Source organism: Sciurus vulgaris (assembly GCF_902686455.1).
Source record: "Sciurus vulgaris genome assembly, chromosome: 5".
Taxonomy (NCBI): Eukaryota; Metazoa; Chordata; class Mammalia; order Rodentia; family Sciuridae; genus Sciurus; species Sciurus vulgaris.
In genome coordinates this window covers 79,120,560-79,144,586 of record NC_136465.1, presented here as the reverse complement: position 1 = coordinate 79,144,586, position 24,027 = coordinate 79,120,560, and the positions used below count along the sequence as shown (strand labels likewise).

Here is a 24,027-nt window from a genome sequence, read left to right as displayed (position 1 = left end):
TTAATAACGTCCATTTTAGGACATATGTTTCAACAGCACCAAGGCCTCCTCATTAGAACCAGATCCAGTGATTCCTAGACAGTTTTTCTGGATCTGAGCAGGCTTATGGTCATCATTCAGTTACCATGTGTCCATGTGGTATCCTAAGTCATTACAGAGTTGAGAAGGAATGACCTTAAATCATCAAAACTTCAGCTAAATATCATATACATGAACATCATGCTTGATGGAGTTTGGACCATAATAAAAAAGACCATCTCTATTTTTGGTGCTAGTGTCACTGCTGACACAAATATGCACATGTGTGTAGCACCAAACACAGCACACAGTAGAAGGACAGAGTCACAGTCTCATCAACCAGAGTGAAGTTCAAACAACGAGGGAACCTCAATTCTAATATGTTTGCTGAATGCTTGTCTAATATCCTTCAGCACTATTGCCCAAGCCACATGATGTACTTCTTAGAAATGAGATGCTGACAACCCACTCCATCCTGCTGGGCTAAGGTCCCAAAGAGAAAGCAAGGATGCAAGACATCCCAGTGCGTCAGGCGTGAGGTCACCCAGCATGGCGATCAAAAGCACCACTCTTCTGCTCCTCCTTATAAAGGGAGCTCTACGCTTCCCCCAGCACAGACGTGGGAGCAACTTCAGAGCCTCCTCCAAGATGCTGGTGGTCCTGCTCACGGTGGTCTTGCTGGCCCTGAGCCCAGCTCAGAGCTCAAGCGAAGGTATAAGAAAAGGGATTGGAAGTAGGATGACTTTTGGGACTTAGAAGGCCTCAGTGCAGAGGGACAAAAGGAAAATTATGATAAGTAGGATGTGGCTGCAGAGTTTTTATGAAAAGTGGAAGACCAGTTATGTCTGCATTCCATAAGACTCTGGTCTTAGAGTTTAAGGAGCTACTGGAAAAATAAAATAAAATAAAAATATTTGATGACAGGGATGACAAGGTAAGATTTGCATTTGTAGAGAGATGTCTCTGTGTTTTGAAGGATACAGAGGAAGGTGGGGAGACTGACACAGAGAAGCCCATTGTGAAGACATCATTGTAATCAAAGCAGACAGTGGGTGCAGGCTGCTTTACTGTACAGTGATGCCGGTTGAGAAAGGAGAGGTACACATATTGGGACTATGGCACAGATAGAAATCCAGGAAAAAGATCTTGACTTTCTCTACACAGTGAGATGGAAGTATCAGGAACCAATTTCTCATTTTCTCTGACCTACGATCAATATTACAAAATGCTGTAAATAGTGTATATGACATTGTACTCAAGAATTTACTTCTGGTGTCCCCTCTTTAGAAAGCATTTAAAATGTGCAAATGATTTAATGCAGAAAAATGTGACACTGGAGTACCCAGAATACTTAACAAATATTAGCAGTAAGGCTTGATGGATTCTAGAGAGGACCAAAGGGTTTATATATTTTGAACAAGGGTTGAGACTCAGCATAGCAATCACCCAGCCACTGCCTCACAGCTTTCTGCCTTGCCAACATCAACATAGGGAGAGGCTAACAAGCTCACTCAGGGGAAGCACAGGTTGTAGTTGGAAGTCACCTTTCCCTATAGAACACTTGTGAGCATTGAGATTGGTAAATAACTTTTCATTTCATCCTGTGCTTCATTTCCTAGAGGTCATCTATGATGATTCTCCTTCCTCCCTGTCATCAGGTAAGTCTCACCCCCAATTGATTTCACCTTTTTTTCTTTAGGAATTTTTCAGTTCCACAAAGTCTCATTACCATAATTTTTATTTTGGGGCAATAATGAATGTTGGTTCCCCTAATGATATAGATGAACCTTCCCCAGCCTTGATTCTGGGGAATATTAGCAGGACCACCATAGGGAGATAGGTTTGATGACAACAGGAGTAGTTTACCTGCTGCCCCAGGCTGAAAGGTGAACAATGAGTGTGGAGTATTCTACCTGACTCTTCTGTGGTACTGAGAGTGGCTCAATGGCTTTCTCTTCTACCATGTTTCTTTCTAGAAAAATATGGCTTCAAGGTGACATGCACAGACTGTATCTGTGTTCTTTTCCTCCAATTGTTGTGCCCCTGTAGTCTCAGGTAATCAGTGAAACCATGTGGGGCCATCACTTTGTCTTTCTCTTCTCTCTCTTAGATTTTATCTACATGGGTGTAGGGCATTAGCAACTCGCTCCAATTTCAACATCTGGCTTAGGTGTACTGACTTGGATTTATAGACAGCAAATCATCACTGTCCTGAAAAACAATCAGCAGACATTTATAATCCTTTGCTTTACATCTCTGTTGTATAGGGAAACATCCTCTCAGGATGAGAATGCATCCAAGACCTCCCTTTTTGGCAGAATTAAGGATAAATACTTGTCATACCTGGATGTTAAGACATTCCACATGATTAGTAAACAGGTTGAGTGGAGGTCCTCATGAGGAAAGAGTGGACACAAGGGAGGTTAGCAGTTAAGAGGAAAGTTCTGGGACAATGGGTCTGTGTGACAAAGTCAGAGGTGCACAGTGAGGAGGTTCTTCCACCACAAAAGCCACCTACTCTTGTGCTGTACCCACACAGAGGCTGAGGACCTAAGCCAGAGCTCTGAACAAAGCCATCAGAGACCACCTCCTGGAGGACGCCCACCCAGACCTCCTGCTGATGGTGGAGATGAGAATGGAAATGAAGAGGAAGATGATGATTCAGAGCAGGGACCACCACCACAAGGAGGCAATCAGCAGCATCCTCGCCCTCCTCGTCCTGGACACCAGCAGGGACCACCCCAACAAGGAGGCCAGCAGCAGCAGCAGCAGCAGCCAAATGGCCCCCCTCGTCCTGGAAACCAGCAGGGACCACCCCAACAAGGAGGCCAGCAGCAGCAGCAGCAGCCAAATGGCCCCCCTCGTCCCGGAAACCAGCAGGGACCACCCCAACAAGGTGGCCAGCAGCAGCAGCCAAATGGCCCCCCTCGTCCTGGACACCAGCAGGGACCACCCCAACAAGGAGGCCAGCAGCAGCAGCAGCAGCAGCCAGGTCGCCCTCCTCGTCCTGGAAACCAGCAGGGACCACCCCAACAAGGAGGCCAGCAGCAGCAGCAGCAGCAGCAGCAGCCAAATGGCCCCCCTCGTCCTGGACACCAGCAGGGACCACCCCAACAAGGAGGCCAGCAGCAGCAGCAGCAGCCAGGTCGCCCTCCTCGTCCTGGAAACCAGCAGGGACCACCCCAACAAGGAGGCCAGCAGCAGCAGCAGCAGCCAGGTCGCCCTCCTCGTCCTGGTAACCAGCAGGGACCACCCCAATCAGAAGGTAATTGGAAGCTTCCTGCCCCATATCACTCTGCAAAGCCCAGGAGATCACCAGCACTTTCTCAAGTCAATAGAGTACAACTGCCTCCCCAACTCAGTCTCCCCCATTGATAGAATTCAGTGCAGCTGTGTTAAGCTCACTTTCCAGTAAAGGCAGTAAGTCTTATGCTTCTCAAAATTCAAGGTCCTAACAAACCATCTGGGGACATATTGAAATTGCATGGTCATGGAACCCATTTCTAAATGTTTATATTCAGGTTTTCTTGGGTAGTGTAGGATGACTCTTTAAGTTCTCCAATGTAATTCTGACTTTGAGTAGTACTGCACCAAATGACCTTTTCCCCACTATTTACTTGGGTTGTTTCTCTGTGGAAGCAGAGCAGTGTTCTTTCTCCCTTACATTCTCTGCCTCTTTGCTCACACTCCAATGACTTTCCATTTCCTATTTCCACCTGACTTCTCTGCTCAGTTCTTTCTGACAACAGGCCTGCCAGTCCAGTATACGTTCTAAATGAATTCAATCTGTGCCTCCAAATGTAGATTTTTAAATGCTTACTTGCACATTTATCCATGCTTACATTAAAAAGTATGACTGAATTAAAAGTTAAGTAGCTAAAACTAAAAGGCATATCATATCTTGCTTCAATATATTCCCACATAAGTCTCACTCATTAATTCTTTTGAATATTCTCCTGGAAACATTAATTACATATAATCATATCACTTTTTTCTTATAAATGATACCATAAGTTACATGCAGGTATATCTATTGCTCATTTCAAATATCACATTTTAGAAAACTTTCAATACAGTTCATGGAGATATGTGGATCTTTCTAGTGTCTTTTTTCTTTCCTTCCTTCTTTCTTTTATTTCTCCCTTCCTTTCTTCCTTCCTTCCTTTTATCTCTTTCCTTTCTTTCTTCCTCTTTCACTTTCTAATTTTCTTTCTTAATGTCTACATTTATTTTTCTTAATTTCTAAATGTCCTTCTCATCCTCCTTTTCCTCCTCCTCTTTTTTTCTCCTCCTCCTTCTCCTTCTTTATTATTTTTGTTCCACTGTGTTACTATGTCATAATTCCTCTAATAAAGCCCCATTTAAGATGCTCAAACTGATCTTGTTTCCCTATTATATGTTGTAGAACCTGCTTTTTAAATATGTCCTTGATAATTTTCAAGAGCAACCCAAAGATAAGCAATCAATGAATAATCTTTCTCTCTTTACCATGTATACAACAATATTATGTGCTAGGTGCCTAATCAGAGTGAACTAAAAGCAATATGGAATAAGAAGGGGAAAAGAGAGAGGAGGTGGGTTCTCACCTACCTTACTTCAGTGACGGCAGCAAGGGATCAGAAGCTCCTGCATGCCACATCTTCCCTATAACCTTCTTTTGTCTGTTTGTTTCAGAAAGTGAATGAGAAGATGATGTCCTGCAGGAAGTTATGCCTTTGGACAATACAGTCACAACTGCCCCTTCTCTATACCAATAAAATAATTAGTGCATGATTTCTGATTTTTGTGTCTCTTTGTGGGGTTGGAAAGACTGGACTTTGAGGATCATGGACACAATTCAAGGACATCCTGAACTCATGGATACTTCCAGAAAGCTTCCCTCCATCTTTAGCCACAAGCTAGTTTCCAGGGAAAATATTTGTAGTATTCTTGGTCTTCCTTGGATTGCATTATACAAATGGAATTTTTAAAATGATTTCAGAATATATATACTAATGCTCTTGTGATTTGGAATAATGAAGGAATACAGAATAAAAGCACAATACATTTTTCAAAGGCAAGCAATTTGGAGTTCTTCAAACAGTGTTAAGACCTATCTTTCTTCTTACAGCATCTGGTCTGTCATGAAGCTAATATAATAGAATTATTACTGGTACATTAGGTTTTGGCAAACTTTATATAATTTCTTAGTCACACATCAATCACATATATTTATGTAACTCAGTAAAGATGAAGCATCTTTTCTTATTTCCCATGTAATTTTAACATATCTAATAATCCTAACAGATTATTTTTTGAGACCAGGTCATCCTCTGTTGCCCAATTTGGCTTCAAACTTAATAGTCTCCTGCTTCAGTCAAACATAGCTGAGATTATAAGCATGAGTCACTGTGCCATGAAACATAATTAGTTTTCTATTTTTCTTTTTATAAGACAAAATACCTTCTTCAGTGATATTTCAAGAGCACTCCGGCCTTATTTTTACTTGGAAGGAGGTAAATTTGGTGGCATTTTCTTTTTGGGGAATGCACTTTTTCATTTTTGAGAAAAGACGTATTTTAACACTACATATATATTACAAATGTTTTTAAATAGCTGATAGATCTTTCTTGGAAAATAATGCTTGAATAATAAAATATATATCTTTCATTTCTCTAATTTTTTTAAAAAAGAGTGCTCTAGAATCTCCCAAAATTAGAATAAGCAGAAAAATTTAATTTGGATAACAGATCAAATGTCAAAAAGTTAAGAATACTTGAATAAATAAAATCAGAGCTCACTATCAAGCAATAACAGAGTATTGTTAGTTGTAAGAAAATAGCATAAGTCAAATACATAGGGCTATGTAGTTCTAACCTAAGAACTGAGGTGCTCTTTTATTAAAAAGACTGTTTTCTTAAGAAATGAAGAAATTCATAAAACACTATATGAAGCATAAGAAACCAAATCTTTGATTCTTAGGTCATAAAATGAAAATTTTATGACATTTGACAAAGGTAGCCACCATCTCCAGTAATTTCCCTGTTAAATGTGTGTGTAGTATTTTCCTGTTAGGTAGTCATCATAAGAGTGGGTCTCTTAAAAAATTAGATATATGGGTCTTTATTGTAATTTTTATTCTTGAGAATTAAGCTGTCATTTGTCCCTTAGCATAAATTTCTGGCTTAAGACAGTATGTTAATACTTTCTGAATTGGGGAGACTTCTTTTGCATGGGAATTTTATGTTCTCCCTTAAAGGAAAAGAAGGAGAGCCAAAGTGCTTGTGGCTGACACTGGTGTTGATCTCTGGAGTGATGCAAGTCTAGAGTTTCTCCAGTAAAGAATTAACATTCTGATTTTAAGCAGAATCACAAAGGCAGAGAGGATGTTCCTGCACTGATTTTTCATCATTTTACTCAAAAAAACCTCTATGTAAATACGTATGCCAGCGACTTCTTCTCATTTGACCATTGCTGTGATAGTTGTACATGAAGTATCAGAAATCACATTTCCATTTGCACAACTGTCCTTTGGTTGAACACAGAGTTGTGTGCTTTTATCATCCAGCAGAGAAGTAAAGCCTCAGGAAGAATAAAAATATTATGTTCATATGATTATGGAAGCTGACCAGTGAGAACAAACAACCATTTTATTAAATCAAAAAACCAAACTAGTCTTATTTTCTAAAGTTCTACGCAAGTGACATGAACTCAAAGAGTATTTTGGCTAATTTTTATATTTCTGAGACAGAATATTTAACATAAGCACAAATTTCTCTAAGACAATTAAATAGAGCTAATTAAATATTGGTATCTCTAGAAAATTACAAATTTCAAGATGAAAGAGAACCAGAGTTCCTGGACTGAAACAGGTCCATTATTGCTGTTGGAACTTCTCCTACCTGAAGCCTCTTTACTGGAACCAGTTCATTTTCTGTATAGATGTATGGTATGGAAACCAACCTGACTTTTGAACCTAGGTAGAAGCGAGAATGTTTAAATATATTTGAGTAATTTGACATAAGCATGGCATTGATATTTGAGAGGTGTCCCAGTGATGACCTCTGTAATGGTTGGATGTGATTTGAGTGCCCACCAAGGCTTCATGTGTTGAAATTTAATCCCCATTAAGAGCATGGACAGTTCATCTAAGACATTCTGATGAAGACCTCTAAATATTCAGAGAGAAGCAATGACCATAGGGGTTCCACACCTGCTTCTTTTGGTCTTTATCTGTGACCTCCTGCTATTAGAACAGTTTAATGATAACTTGAGTACATTAAAACTGTAAAGAGTTTGTCTCATCTCTTCACCCTCAGTCTATGTGTGTCCTTGGAGTTTCTTGAAAGCAACATATTCAGATTTATTTTTTAAGTCCATTCACTCAATTTGTGCCTGTTAATGGCAGAATTTAATCCTCTTACATTCAATGTAACTATTAGTAGGTAAGGATATACAAAAGCCATTTCATAATTTGGATTTTAGTTTCATTGTAGTTCTTTTTTTCTTCTGTCCTCACAGTCTCTTGTAAAGTGACTACCTCAAGCAGTGTGTTTTGATTCCTTTCTTATTATTTTAAGTTTATCAATGACAGACTTTTACTTAGTGACCAACTTGAGGCCTATAAATCTATTGTATGACAATTATAAGCTATTTTGAATGATAGCAACATAACATTATCTTAAAGATAAGATAGTAAAAGTGAAAAGAAAAAGAAACTATTCTCATAAAACACTATACTTAAAGGAGAGAACCCTTCCAAACTCATGAGGCTGGTATCACCCTGATACCAAAACCAGACAAAGACACATCAAGGAAAGAAAACTTCAGACCAATATTCCTGTTGAACATAGACACAAAAATTCTCAATAAAATTCTGGCAAACCACATACAAAAACATATGAAGAAGATAGTACACCATGATCAAGTGGGGTACATCCCAGGAATGCAAAGTCAGTTCAAACAACTGGAAATCAATAAATGTAATACATTACATTGATAGACTTAAAGACAAGAAATAAATGATTATCTTAATACATGCAGAAAAATCATTTGAGAAAATACAGCACCCCAGCATGTTTAAAACTCTCAAAAAACCAGGGATAGTAGGAACATACCTCAACATTGTAAAAACTACCTATGCCAAACCCAAAGTCATCATTCCTAAACAGAAAAAAATTGAAAACATTCCCTCTAAAAACTGGAACAAGACAAGGATGCCCTCTTTCACCACTTCCATTCAACATCATCCTTGAAATTCTAGTCAGAGCAATCACACAGATGAAAGAAATTAAAGGGATACGAATAGGAAAAGAAGAACTCAGACTATCACTATTTGCCCATGACATGATTCTATATTTAGAAGATCCAAAAATTTTCACCAGAAAACTTCTAGAACTAATATATGAATTTAGTAACGTTGCAGGATATAAAATCAATACCCATAAATAAAATGTATGTCTATACATATGCAATGAATCCACTTCAAGAGAAATTAGAAAAACTACCCCATTCACAATAGCCTCAAAACAAAATACTTGGGAATCAATCAATCAATCAAAGAAAGAAATTGAAGAAAACTTTAGAAGATGGAAAGATCTCCCATGCTCTTGGAAAGGCAGAATTAGTATTTCAAAATGATCATACTACCAAAAGTGTTATGCATTTTTAATGCAACTACTATTAAAATCCCAATGATATTCTTCACAGAACTAGAAAAAGCATCATGATATTCATTTGGAAAAATAAGAGACCCAAAGCAATCCTGAGCAGGAAGAATGAAGCAGGAGGATCACAATATCAGAACTTAAACTATACTACAGAGCCATAGGGGGAAAAAAAGTGGCATGGTATTGGCACAAAAATAGACTTGAAGATCAATGATACAAAATAGAATACAGAGACAAACCCACATAAATATGGTTATCTAACACTAGACAAAATGTGTCATTGGTGAAAAAACAGTCTATTCAATAAATGGTGCTGGGAAAACTGGAAATCCATATGTAACAAAATGAAATTAAACCTCTATCTCTCACCTTGTACAAAACTCAACTCAAAGTGAATCAAAGACTTAGGCACTAGAACAGAGACCCTGTGCCTAGTAGAAGAAAAAGTAGGCCCAAATCTTCATCATTTGGTTTAGAACCAGACTTCCTTAATAAGACTCCTAAAGTGCAAGAAGTAAAATCAAGAATCAATGAATGGAATGAATTCAAATTAAAACTTCTTCTCAGCAAAGGAAACAATCAAGAATGTGAAGAGAACCTACAGAATGGGAGAAAATTTTTACTACATGCACCTCACATAAAGCACTAACCTCCAGGATACATAAAGAACTCAAAAAACTTAACACCAAAAAAGCAAATAACCCAATTAATAAATTGGCTAAGGAACTGAACAGACACTTCACAGAAGAAGAAATACAATTGATCAACAAACATATGAAAAAAATGTTCATCATCTTTTGCAATTAGAGAAATGCAAATTCAAACTAAGATTTCATCTCACTCCAGTCAGCATGGCAATTATTCAAAATACAAGCAATAATAAATGTTTGCAAGGAGGTGGAGAAAAGGTACACTCATACATTGCTGGTGGGACAGTATGGAGATTCCTCAGAAAACTTGGAATGAAACCACCATGTGACACAGCTATCCCACTCCTTGGTTTTATGCCCAAAGGACTTAAAATCAACATACTACAGGGACACAGCCACATCAATGTTTATGGCAGATCAATTCACAATAGCTAAACTATGGAACCAAACTAGATGCCCTTCAATAGATGGATGGATAGAGAAAATGTGGTACATATATACATTGTAATATTACTCAGCCTTAAAGAAAAATGAAATTATGGCTTTTGCAGGTAAATAGATGGAACTAGAGAATATCATGCTAAGTGAAATAGGCCTATTCCAAAAAAACCAAAGAACAAATGTTTTCTCTGATAAGTGGATGCTGATCCATAGTGGGGGTAGGGAAGAATGAAGAAACTTTGGATTCTGCAGAGAGTAGTGAGGGGAGGGATGGAACCGTGGAGATGGGAAGGACGGTACAGTGAGACAGACAATATTACCCTCTATATATGTATGATCACACTACTGGCATGACACAGCACCATGTGCAGTCAGGGGAATAAGTTATGCTCCATTTGTGTACAATGTGTCAAAATGCATTCTACTGTCATATATAACCAATCAGAACAAATAAAAAGTTTTTAAAAAAACTCTATACTTTGCAATCCATACCTCTCCACAGTTTGAATTTTTGATGTCTCAATTTACATATTTCCATATTGCCTATTTTTAACATATCAATGTAATTATTATTCATAATTGTTTTGCATTTCAGTCTTCATAGTAAAGATATCAATTGCTTACATGCCACGTTTACAGTGTCACAGCATTTTCAATTTGTACAGTTACTTTTAGCAGTGAGATTTATATCTCCTTGTGTTTTCTTCTTAGTAATAATAGTTTCTTTCTTTGATTTTGAGGAACTAGTTTTAGCATTTCTTGTAGGACAGGTCTGGTGGAGATGCATCATCTATTTTTGCTTGTTTGGGAATGTCTTTATCTCTCCTTCATTCTGCAAGAACAGCTTTTCTGTATGCAAGATTATGGGTTGGCAGATACTTTTCTTCACTACCCTGAAAAATCTCAGGCCACACTTTCCTAGTTTAATAGGTTTCTCTGCAGAAGTCTGAGTTCACACAAATTGGTGCACCCAGTTGTGGTTTTTGTTTCTATTCTCTTGCTGCCTTGAGAATCTTTAACATTCTCCTTGAGGTCTTAATGGCACTATTACTTGATTTAGATCTTTTTGAGTTAAATCTAATTGCTGCTTTTTGACCTCTTTGTATCCTGATATTAGTATCTTTCTACATCATTGGGAGTTCTCTATTACAATCTTTTTGAATAAGTTTTCTGCACTTGAGCATTCACAAGTCCATCTTGAATCCCAATATCCTAAGCATTTGCTTTTAATGCTGACCTTTAGTTCACATAAACATGCTTCGTTCCTCCTCATTCGTTTTTATTCTTTCTTCTCTGTGTATTTTTGAACTATTTGTCTCTTCTTTATTTGCTCTGCCCTGCTATTGATCACTTATATGCTGTTTTTAATTTCACTTGTTGAATTTTTCAGTTTATTCAATTCTGCTTATTTTTTTAAAACTATTTGCATCTCTCTGTTAAGGTTTTCTGTTAGAATATTGCATCATTTCTCTATGTTATTTTGAAACTCATTGAGACAAGTCCCGGAGCCAGCAGAGAGCTCCGACCCAGCAGGCAGCCTCTGGGACCAGGGCAGGGCAGCCAGAGACTACTCCAGGCAACCATGCTCCCTCTAGCAGCAAGTTCATTCCACAGGGTGATCCAAGATGGTGGACTAGAGGGTGACTGCATCTCCTGTCACTCCAGAACCCAGGATTCAAGAAGGGGAGGCATTGAGAGATTCGGACTAAAATAGAGCCACGGGGTGAGTCTCCCCCACTGAGTGAAGGTTGGCCTGGGCAGCAGGCCCGGATAGGAGCTACTTCTCAGAGCAGGGCAGGGCAGCTAAAGTCTTCCCCAGGTAGCCGTGCTCCCTCCAGCGGTGGCTCATCCCACACGGCTAGCTGCTCAGAGCAGGCCCCAGAGTGAGAGCCTTTCTGCACAGAACCAGCTCCGAGTCCGGAGCCAGTGGTGAGCTGTGGCCCACACACAGCTTCAGGCACCAGGACAGGGCAGCCAGGGACTTCCCCAAGCAGCCCTGCTCCCTCCGGCAGCAGGCTCCTTTCACGGACAGCTTCTCGGAGTAGACCACCCGTGAGAGCCATTCCGCATGGAGCCAACTCCAAGCCCTGGAACCAGTAACGAGCTAGGGGCAGCTTTCTTCAGAAGCACTGCATTATCAAGTTCCTCCAAGACTTCAGGCTACTGAAGGCTGGGAGGTGATATACTGGAAATTTACAGGGACACTATAAGCCAATAAAGGAAATCTGCACTATCTCAGAGTCCCACTGACATCTGACCAATATGAAAAAACAAGGGAAGAAAATGTCTCAAACACACCTAGATACTATATCAATAAAACCCAATGACAGCACAGCAAAAGAAATGTCAGAAAGGGAGTTCACAATGTACATAATTAAAATAATTAGGGAAGCAAACAAGGAGAGGAAAGAGCAAATGCAGGCATGGAAGGAGGAGATGAAAGAGCAAATGCAGGCATTAAATGATCGCACCAATCAACAGTTAAAAGAGCAAATACAGGAAGCAAGAGATCATTTCAATAAAGAGTTAGAGATACTGAAAAAAAAAACAGAAATCCTTGAAATGAAGGAAACAATAAACCAAGTTAAAAACTCCATAGAAAGCATAACCAATAGGATAGAACACCTGGAAGACAGACCTCAGACATTGAAGAAAAAATATGTAATCTTGAAAACAAAGTTGATCAAACAGAGAAGATGGAAAGAAATCATGAAAAGAATCTACAAGAATTATGGGATATCATGAAAAGGCCAAATTTAAGAATTTTTGGGATTGAGGAAGGAATGAACCAAAGGAATGAACAAACTATTCAATGAAATAATATCAGAAAATTTCCCATATCTGAAGAATGAAATGGAAAATCAAGTATAAGAGGCTTATAGGACTCCAAATATACAAAATTACAACAGACCCACACCAAGGCACATTATTATGAAAATACCTAACATACAAAATAAAGACAGAATTATAAAGGATGCAAGAGAAAAGAATCAAATTACATTCAGGGGGAAACCAATAAGAATATCAGCAGATTTTTCAATCCAGACCCTAAAAGCTAGAAGGGCCTGGAACAACAATTACCAAGCCCTGAAAGAAAATGGATGCCAACCAAGAATCTTATACCTAGCAAAACTTACTTTCAGATTTGACGACGAAATAAGATCCTTCCATGGTAAACAAAAGCTAAAGGAATTTACAAAAAGAAAGCAGGCATTACAGAACTTTCTCAGCAAAATATTCCATGAGGAAGAGATGAAAACCAATGATGCAAATCAGCAACGGGAGGAACTAGCCTAAAGGAATAGCCAAATAAAGGAGAAACCAAATCATGTCAAAAAACAAATATGAGTCAAATGACTGGGAATACAAATCATATCACAATAATAACCCTGAATATTAATGGCCTGAACTCATCAATCAAAAGACATAGACTGGCAGAATGGATTAAAAAGAAAAATCCAACAATTTGCTGCCTGCAAGAGACTCATCTCACAAAAAGAGATACCCATAGACTAAAGGTGAAAGGATGGGAAAAAGCATACCATGCACACAGAAGCAGCAAAAAAGCTGGAGTATCCATCCTCATTTCAGATAATGTGGACTTCAAGCCAAAACTAGTCAGAAGGGATGAAGAAGGACATTACATACTGCTTAAGGGAAGCATAAGTCAGCAAGACATAACAATCATAAATATGTATGCCCTGAACATTGGCTCATTCATGTACATCAAACAAATCCTTCTTAATTCCAGAAATCAAATAGAGGACAACACAATGATACTAGGCAATTTTAACACACCTCTCTCACCACTGGATAGATCCTCCAAACAAAAATTGAATGAAGAAACCATAGATCTCAATAACACAATCAACAATTTAGACTTAATGGACATATAAAGAATATACCATCCAACAAAGAATGAATACACTTTCCTCTCAGAAGCACATGGATCCTTCTCTAAAATAGACCATGTTTTATGCCACAAAGCTACTGTTAGCAAATACAAGGAGATAGAGATGCTACCTTGTATTCTATCAGATCATAATGGATTGAAATTAGAAATAAATGACAGAATAAAAAACAGAAACTTCTCCAATACCTGCAGATTAAATAATACGCTATTATATGATGAATGGATAACAAGACATCAGGAGGGAAATAAAAAAATTCTTAGAACTAAATAAGAACAAAGACACATCATATCAAAATCTCTGGGACACTATGGAAGCAGTACTTAGAGGAAGATTTATTTCATGGGGCACATTGAACAAAAGAAGTAGAAATCAACAAATAAATGACTTAACACTACAGCTCAAAGCCCTAGAAAAATAAGAGCAGAGCAACACCAAAAGTAGTAGAAGACAGGAAATAGTTAAAATCAGAGCCGAAATCAATGAAATTGAAACAAAAAAAAAATCAGAAAAATTAACAAAATAAATAGTTGGTTCTTTGAAAAAATAAACAAAATTGATAAACCCTTAGCCACACTAACAAAGAGAAAGAGGGAGAAAACTCAAATTTCTAAAATTCGGAATCAACAAGGAAATATCACTACAGACACTATTGAAATACAAACATAATTAGAAGCTATTTTGAAAATCTATACTCCTACAAAACAGAAAACGTCAAAGACATCAACAAGTTTCTAGAGACATATGAATTACCTAAACTGAGCGAGGAGGACATACACAATTTAAATAGATCAATTTCAAGCAATGAAATACAAGGGGTCATCAAAAGCCTACCAACAAAGAAAAGTCCTGGACCAGATAGGTTCTCAGCCGAGTTCTACAAAACCTTTAAAGAAGAGCTCATTCCAATACTCCTCAAAGTATTCCATGAAATAGAAGAGGAGGGAACCCTCCCAAACTCGTTCTATGAAGCCAATATCACCCTGATACCTAAACCAGAAAGAGACACAAGAAGGAAAGAAAATTTCAGACCAATATCCTTAATGAACATCGATGCAAAAATTCTCAACAAAATTTTAGCAAATCGCATACAAAAATATATTAAAAAGATCGTGCACCACGATCAAGTAGGTTTTATCCCAGGGATGCAAGGTTGGTTCAACATCCAGAAATCAATAAATGTCATTCACCATATCAACAGACTAAAAGTTAAGAATCACATGATTATTTCAATAGATGCAGAAAAAGCATTTGATAAAATACAGCATCCCTTCATGCTCAAAACAGTAGAAAAAATAGGGAGAGTGGGAACATTACTTAACATTGTAAAGGCCATCTACATAAGGCCATGGCCAATATAATTCTAAATGGTGAAAAACTGAAAGCATTCCCCCTAAAAACAGGAACAAGGCAGGGATGCCCTCTTTCACCACTTCTATTCAACGTCGTCCTTGAAACTCTAGCCAGAGCAATTAGACAAACCAAAGAAATTAAAGGGATACAAATTCGAAAAGAAGAACTCAAACTATCCCTGTTCGCTGATGACATGATTATATATTTAGAGGAACCTGGAAATTCCTCCAGAAAATGTTTAGAACTCATAAGTGAATTCAGTAAAGTAGCAGGTTACAAGATCAATGCTCATAAATCCAATGCATTTTTATACATAAGTGATGAATCTTCAGAAAGAGAAATTAGGAAAACTACACCATTCACAATAGCCTCGAAAAAAATAAAATACTTGGGAATCAATCTCACAAAAGAGGTGAAAGACCTCTACAATGAGAACTACAGAACACTAAAGAAGGAAATTAAAGAAAACCTTAGAAGATGGAAAGATCTCCCATGTTCTTGGATAGGAAGAATTAATATTGTCAAAATGGCCATACTACCAAAAGAGCTATACATATTCAATGTAATTCCAATTAAAATCCCAATGATGTACCTTTCAGAAATAGAGCAAGCAATTATGAAATTCATCTGGAAGAATAAAAAACCTAGAATAGCTAAAGCAATCCTCAGTAGAAAGAGCGAAGCAGGGGGTATCCGAATACCAGATCTTCAACTCTATTACAAAGCAATAGTAACAAAAACGGCATGGTATTGGTACCAAAATAGACAGGTAGATCAATGGTACAGAATAGAGGACATGGACACAAACCCAAATAAATACAATTTTCTCATACTAGACAAAAGGGCCAAAAATATGCAATGGAGAAAAGATAGCCTCTTCAACAAATGGTGCTGGGAAAACTGGAAAACCATATGCAACAGAATGAAATTAAACCCCTATCTCTCACCCTGCACAAAACTCAACTCAAAATGGATCAAGACCTTGGAATCAGACCAGAGACCCTGCATCTTATAGAAGAAAAACTAGGTCCAAATCTTCAACTTGTTGGCTTAGGATCAGACTTCCTTAACAGGACTCCCATAGCACAAGAAATAAAAGCAAGAATCAACAACTGGGATAGATTCAAACGAAAAAACTTTCTCTCAGCAAAGGAAACTATCAGTAATGTGAAGAGAGAGTCTACAGAGTGGGAGAAAATCTTTGCCACTCATACTTCAGATAGAGCGCTAATTTTCAGAATATATAATGAACTCAAGAAACTCTTCACCAAGAATACAAATAATCCAATCAACAAATAGGCTAAGGTAATGAACAGACACTTCACAGAAGATCTACAAGCAATCAACAGATACATGAAAAAATGTTCAACATCTCTAGTAATAAGAGAAATGGAAATCAAAACTATCCTAAGATTCCATCTCGCCCCAATTAGAATGGCGATTATCAAGAACACAAGCAACAATAGGTGTTGGAGAGGATGTGGGGAAAAAGGTACACTCATACATTGCTGGTGGGGTTGCAAATTAGTGCAGCCACTCTGGAAAGCAGTATGGAGATTCCTCAGAAAGCTTGGAATGGAACCACCATTTGACCCAGCTGTCCCACTCCTTGGCCTATACCCAAAGGACTTAAAATCAGCATACTACAGAGATACAGCCACATCAATGTTCACTGCTGCTCAATTCACCATAGCCAGATTGTGGAACCAACCTAGATGTCCTTCAATTGATGAATGGAAAAGAACCTGTGGCATATATATATATACATATATATACAATGGAATATTATTCTGCCATAAAGAATGATAAAATTATGGCATTTGCAGGCAAATGGATGAAATTGGAGAATATCATGCTAAGTGAGATAAGCCAATCTCAGAAAAGCAAAGGATGAATCATCTCGCTGATAAGCAGATGAGGACATATAATGGGGGGCGGGAGGGGTTAGCATTAGGGTTAGGGTTAGGTTTAGGGTTACGGTTAAGGAGGGTGGTAAGAATGGAGGAAGGAAGGACTGTATAGAGGGAAAAGAGGGGTGGGAGGGGTGGGGGAAGGGAAAAATAACAGAATGAATCAAACAACATTACCCTATGTAAATTTATGATTACACAAATGGTATACCTTGACTCCATGTACAAACAGAGAAACAACATGTATCCCATTTGCTTACAATAAATAAAAAGAAACTCATTGCGTTTCCTTTAAAATAACTGTTAAATTCCCCATCTAAGACTTTTGTCAAACTGGATACTATCTGGTCAGTTTTTGGTAATTTATTTTCACATGTTAGAAGAGGCAGCAACTCCCTGAATGTTATGAAAGCTTCCTGGTTTGTGACATAGTATGCACATTGAAGGATTAGGTATTTATTTCAGTCTTTATAGGCTGGAAATTTTTGTCTATATTTCCTTAAATTTAAGTAACCTGCTTCTTTTCTCTGTGCCTATAGTAACTTCTGCTATTTCATCAGTGGTGCCATAAGTACAGGCTTGTTGTGGGTTTACTTTGGTGTTTTATCACTATTTCGGCAGAGAAGGACAATCCAAGTCCAGGTTACACGCCCAATCTCCTGTTGGTGTATTCTGAACCAACTGGGTAAACCTCAAAAATTAGTAGTCTCCTTTCAAGTCACCGGGGGCCAGAGAGCACACAGACTTCTCATCAACAGTCACCTGTCTATGATTTAGTATGACAGAATTCTGTTCTACTCTGGGAAGACATACGCTGGAGTGACTAGCCCCAGGCCACTATACCAGGCCTGTGTCCATGAATGTCATACTACTGTCACATCTGGAATCCAAACCCAGTGATATCAGGGCAGTACTAGGTAGAAATAAGACACACCCTTTATTGGCTGTTCTACTCCTGGATAGGTTTGTGGACCAGATCACTGCAATCAGCCAAAGGTCAGATAGTATTGAATAGAAGTCTGGTAGACTGAGGCTGCATGTGTCAATCTAACACCAGGCTTGTTTGAGAGCCTCAGCTCTGTGAGCTTTCAGAATTTTCCGATTATCAGGTTGAACAAGCCTGGTCATGAATTACAAGGTAGTATTGCGCCTAGTACCATGTTATACCCTCAGTAAATGAAGTCTTGCTCCACACACTCTGCTGCCAAAATGTTCATGAGTGTTAGTGAAGGCAGTGACCTGACCTCCAAGTCTGTCCCAAGCCAGGTTGTATCTGCATCTCAAAAGCAGCAGGAACCTGCACAATCCAGGAGTCTGGTATGACCCAGGCCAACTCTGAGAATGGAAATAATGTAGCAGTCCAAACTTGACTCAGGTCTACTGGTAAGAGGGTGTTTGTCTGATGCCAGGCACATCTCAAAGCTCTATTTGCAGGATTTGGCCTGGGTATAATGTCCTTTTGTGTCTTCCTGGTGCTGAGTCTTAACCAAGTCCCAAAGCAAAATCTTGTGCTGCCTTTCATGCCCTGCTCCCCAAGATGGAGGGGTCTTACTCTGTACTCTTCTAGCCAAGTGGAGAAGTGGTAGAGTGGTCCTTTGACCACCTCACTATTTGCAATTATAGCTTGTCAGCTTGCTACAGGAATCTTGGGAGTCTACCTGGAAATAGGTTTTAACAAGCCATGTTTACGACTGGGTTTCAAGTCTAAAGTCTGAACCTAATTCCTTCTCTCTTCCATGGGTTGAAATCATTATTTTCCATTTTAGTGAAGGCTCAGGATGGGACATTTGTATGGAAACTTCAATGTGCATGGTGATTACTGACAAGACTGTTATCAGAATTTTGTTAGAAATAAGAACAATTAAGGTCACTGTGGTTCAGACTAAGCTAGAAATGAGGAGCACATTATTGGTAACTGCTATAAAGTTCTTTGTTGGAAAAAAAAATGGCAAAAAATCTGAAAGAATGGTGCTTCTGTCCTACTGTTTTTCCGAAGGCAGAACTTAAGAGTGATGAACTCAGATATTGGGTGGCATGATTTTCTGAGCAGTATGATATGTGTGTGGCATTCTTTCTCTTGCCTTTTTGTGCTAAATGTGTACAGAGTATAAATGAATACTAGAATTTGTCATTCAAAGGGAGGCAGAACCTGAAGAGTTGTAAAATTCTCAGTCTGATCATGTTGGAAAAAATGAGAAAACTTATTTGGATGAGCACACCAAGAGTGTGATCTGCATGTGTCATAAGGAGAGATTGGTATGTGGAGAAGGAAGACTGATGCTACATGAGGACCATGGGAAAACGACCCCAGAGACACTGGAGACCTTCAGTGCTGCTAGTCTCATCCAAGACCCCAGAATGAGAGGGCTTAAACATAATATGGTTTGAAGGGATGGTCCTAGTTCCATCTGAGATCTGAGAACTTGCTCTCCAGGGACAAATGAAGCTCATGCTCTGCAGAGCCTAGCAGAACAGGCCTGATATGCTTCTGTTGTGGCTCAGGGGGCTGAGGTGTGACTTGGGCTGGATCTCTAGGAAGCATAGTTTACAGGATGTAAACTATGGTAGTATTTGCATGAGTTTGACTTTCCAAATGTTTTATTGATAAGAAGCTTCTCTTTTTAGCAATAAAAGCATCAAAAGTGGGGGGAAGAACATCTAAGAAGAATACGACAAAATAAAGTGTCACTTGTAAGTCTGCTTCCTCACTGAAGTCCTAATGATTCTATACCTTGACATAAGAGACTCAGCTCATTTTCTAGGTCACAGAAGCCTGACACCTCTAAGTAGTTCTGCCTCCTTAAGATGTTTCAATTTCAAAAATGAAGCCCAATGTCTCCTGAGGAAGCAAAGGCTCTAGAAGAATACTGCCTGAGCCTTCTTTATACCTTAAGTAAACCAAATTTTAAAAAGCTAGAGTTTATGTACTTTGCTCTATTCCTCCAAGTACTACTAAAATTCCTGGACTTTTTTAATATAATAAAACCAGAAGAAGATTCAGAAAGATAGGGAGAATGATGTATTAGGGACCCAGGAGTAGACAAGATGGTGAGCTTTGTTTTGTTTTTGACTTTTAAGTCACAGACTGAAGAAACCAGGAATAAAGAAATGCCAATGGTCACAGATGAAAAAAGCCCCAACAACTGCCTACTGTTTTTGACCAAAGGACCAGGAAGCAGACAGGATGAGAACACAGAAACGCTTTGACAGTCAAACACCACAAAAAAAGCCATAATCTTAAGGGTGGAACTTAAATCTCCATGTTTGTGAAGCAGAAGGAAGATGCCTCAACCCTTCACCAGGTAGAGTGAGAAAAGACCTAGGAAGGATGAGCCCTTCACTTTTTCCTCACTGTATATGATCACTGAATAGCAGTAGGCAGCCTGGGTCCTGTCACAAACTAGTTGTTATAAAGCACCTTTCCTTCCACCCTGAAGTGGTTTTAGTGGAGACCACTTGGGAAGCAGTAATGACATTCTTCCACCTCATGGAAATGTGGAAGTCTAGCGTGGGGGCCAGAATTTGATCCCACACCAAGCAGTAAGGAATAAGCATCATGAATAAGGTGACTTGTAATTCAGAGAAATTCATTTCTTGCAGTTCTGGAAACTAGAAGTGAGAGAGCAGGATGCCTGCATGGTGAAGTTCTGATGAGGACCCTCGTCTGCATTGGAGACAGGTGTCCTCTCTTTGGAAAAGAGCAGAGAAAGTGAGTGTGGGATCCCAAGTCTCCTCATCTTTTTATTAAGGCACTATTGTTGACATGAATTCCCTACCTGCATGATCTTATCTAACTTTAATTAGTTTACAAATGAACCCCTTCTAAATATCTTCCTATTGGGGTTGAGATTTCAGTTGATGAATTTTGGAGGAACACAGACATTCAGTCTGTATGACCAACCAAAAGAAACACAATAAAATCACACCAAGTTATTGCATAATCAAATATCTAACAATAAAGACAATGAAATGAAAGCTGGTAGAGCAAAGTAGTTTTTCTGTGTGGGGGGCATGCAATATAAATGAAAGCAGAAAGCATCAGAAAAACGTAAAAGCCATAGGAAGTAGCACTTTATTTTTAAAGTGTTGAAATAAAAGAACTTTCAGTGCTGATTTCTGTATTTGGTGAATCTATTTCTTAGGAATGAAAGGGATATAAAGACAGGATATGAAGGATACCTAAGGGAATTCGTCAAAAGTAGACCTAACTTCAAATAATGACTAGAGGCAATTTTCTAATCTTTAAAGAACTGTTTTTCAAAAACTTTAAACAAGAAGGAAAAAAGAGGAATAAAAAAATACAAGCCTAACAAGGCAATCTTTACTTCATTTCCAGAAAACCTTCTAGTCCTTTGATTATATCTGGCATTATGTCCAGAAGAAGGAATAAAAACTAAATATGACTGCATGACTTTTCTAAAGCCATACACTTTGTGAAAATCAGCATAGTTATGAAATACGAAAGAGAGAGAGAGAGAGGTGAGGGATGTACCTTGTTCATAAGAAAACTTTTAATTTAATTGCATACATTTAGGACAGTACCGAAATACACTTTGCTATTATCTGTAATTTTAGATTTGGATTATTTAGACATTTCTTTTTGTAAATAAGGACTAAATCTCATTCTTTGGCACAAATCCCAGACAGCTCTCAAACTACTGAAGTTTTATTTTTGTTGTTGTTATTGTGTGGTGCACAAAGCATGGGAATATTATCACATGAATAAGAGCAAGACATGAAAATGAAAAAAAGACAGTAACTTGAAAGAGGGAATAGCAGAGAGAGAATCACTGCTTTCCATCCCTCCCACCCCTAGTACTAGGGGTTGAATCCAGAGGGGGCTTTACCACTGAGCTACGTTCCCACCATTATTATTTTGAGACAAGTTCTTGCTAAGTTATGCAGGCTGGCCTGACACTTGTGATTGTCCTGCCTCAGTCTTGTGAGTTGCTAGAATTACAGGAGTGTGCCACCATGCCTTCAGAACCACTGCTTATTCATGGAGATTTAAATCCATTTTTGGTCCTCCTAGTCTATACAGGATTTTGGAAGAAGCCTGCACAGAAGAAAGACTCCAAAACTTGAGATTTTAACTTTATAGAAAATTTAAAAAAACATTTTAGAAAGAGGAACTAATCTGCAGGAGGATCTTTGTATGAAGATGAGGGGAAACAGAGTAAACAATTATGATGTTAACCAAACTAAATTATTCAAAAAAATATTATTTTCTTGCCTTACTTGTTAATGTAACTCAGGACATTTCCCTTAATCATTTCCAGGAACAAGAACTTTTAATTTCTTCTTTAAGCTTCATTCCCCTCTCACCCTCCAAGCAAGTATACATCAGGAAAGCAGGGCAGCCCAGCAGCAGGAATGCAGGCCCTGGACTTGGCTGCTTCTCAGACACTGAGACACTTTAAAACAGCTGTGGCCTTGGCCTTGGCCTTGGCCCATCATCTCATCTGCAATAGTGAGGTGATAATGATAATCAGAGCTACCTAGAAAGATGGTTATGATTAAATGGTAAGCAGTAAGTGCTGGATAAATGTCTCCTCTTATACTCAACCTTTGAGAGAATGAGTTGATAGAATTTTAATAGACCAAAAGAGAGAGAATTATTGCCTAAACGAGGATGCTAGAGAAGAGACTATGGACGTGGTCATAGTTAGTGTATATTGAGAAGGCAGAGCCAACTGAATTTGCTAATGAGCCATATATAGGGGAGTGAGAAATGAAAGTGATACTCTATGTTGAACAATTTGTGAAAAAATTGTCGTTAACTGAGAAAGCATTGGGATGTGTTAGGTAATGTATTTTGTCCCATTTCTTGAGTTCCTATGTTTAAGCCCTAACTCCAGTACTTCACAAAATGACTGTATTTGGAAAACTGTACTTGATTAAGTTAAAATGAGGCTTTCAGGACAGGCCATAACCCAGTCTTTCTGGTGTTGTGATAAGAGCATGTTTGGACCCAGAGAAAAACAGCAGGGTTTCTTGTGCACAGAAGAAGCCCCCACATGAGGACACAGCAAAGGTGACCCTGGAATCTGAGAGAGGAGGAGAGGGCCTTGGAAAAACTGAACTTCCTGAAAATTTAATCTTGGATTTTCACTCTCCAAAGTTGTGTGAAAATGAATTTCTGTTACTAATTTCACAAATTTGTAGATTTTTTTTTTTTTTTTTTTGGCAGTCATTGTCAACCTAAGATGAAGAGGAACATGTTAGGAGGAGGAAGTCAAGTCTGTTTGTGACATTAAGTACAACATACATGTTACAGGAAGTGGGTTGCTTCAGGGCTTTTACTCACCTAAAGGTCCCCAAATGCCTGCTGCAGCCTTGCTCAATGCTTCAACCCCACCTTTCTGACAGTCCTCCCTGTCAACTCTTCTGTAACCTCAGTTTGGTTGTATCTGCTGAGTTCACAGGTGATATTTTTCTTTTATAACACATTAATCTCATGCATGCATTGCTGACACTGGAGAAGGTCAGGAAAAGGGCCCTATTGAAAGAATCACCTGCCCTGTGCCAGGACCCGCCAGGTCAAGGACTAGGCTGACTGCCACTTCCACAGCTGCCCACACAGGGTGAGCACATCTGCCTGGCTTTCCCTCTGCTCCTTCTCTCTCACCTTCCTTTCCCATCTGAAGGTCAACCATCAGACACCTGGTGAACACCACTCTTCTCCAGATTTCCTTCATAAATAGGGAAAGAAGTAACCAGAAGCACTCATCCCAGTAATACCAAGGGACCTCCAGACACAAACAACTGCTCCCTGCCTCTCATAAAACGAGTAAACACAGTTAGAATGATTCAGCTTTTCCCATAGGCAGCAAAGTGCCAACTACATTTACAGTCCCTTCCATAATATATCCATAGTTATTCCAGGAAAAAATCATCAGCACAGTCATCTTGCAAGCGTCACATTATCTGTAGGAAACACCATTGTTTAGGAGGACCTCCTGGAGTGTTCTCTGCCCCCTTATAGAGAAGGCTGCAATAGCACAGGACCCAGTCATCCACACTGGACAGGGGCTTGTCTTTAAGATCTCCAGTCTCATGGGCATCCCTACATTACCTTCAGCCAAACTCTCCTTTA

The 24,027-nt window shown here is 38.8% G+C and overlaps 1 protein-coding gene across 1 annotated transcript in view; it reads left to right on the top strand.

Annotated features, from left to right (window-relative positions):
- Positions 1–567: 567 nt before the first annotated feature.
- The window catches only part of LOC306662233 (uncharacterized protein), a gene marked incomplete at both ends in the record, with an annotated part of 65,309 nt that continues 41,849 nt past the window's right edge, over positions 568–24,027 (top strand). The window contains 3 exons of the mRNA XM_079141761.1: positions 568–730; positions 1,638–1,676; positions 2,558–3,283. Of these exons, the coding sequence (XP_078997887.1) occupies positions 568–730; positions 1,638–1,676; positions 2,558–3,283 (928 nt within the window). The remainder of the gene's footprint in view (positions 731–1,637; positions 1,677–2,557; positions 3,284–24,027) is intronic.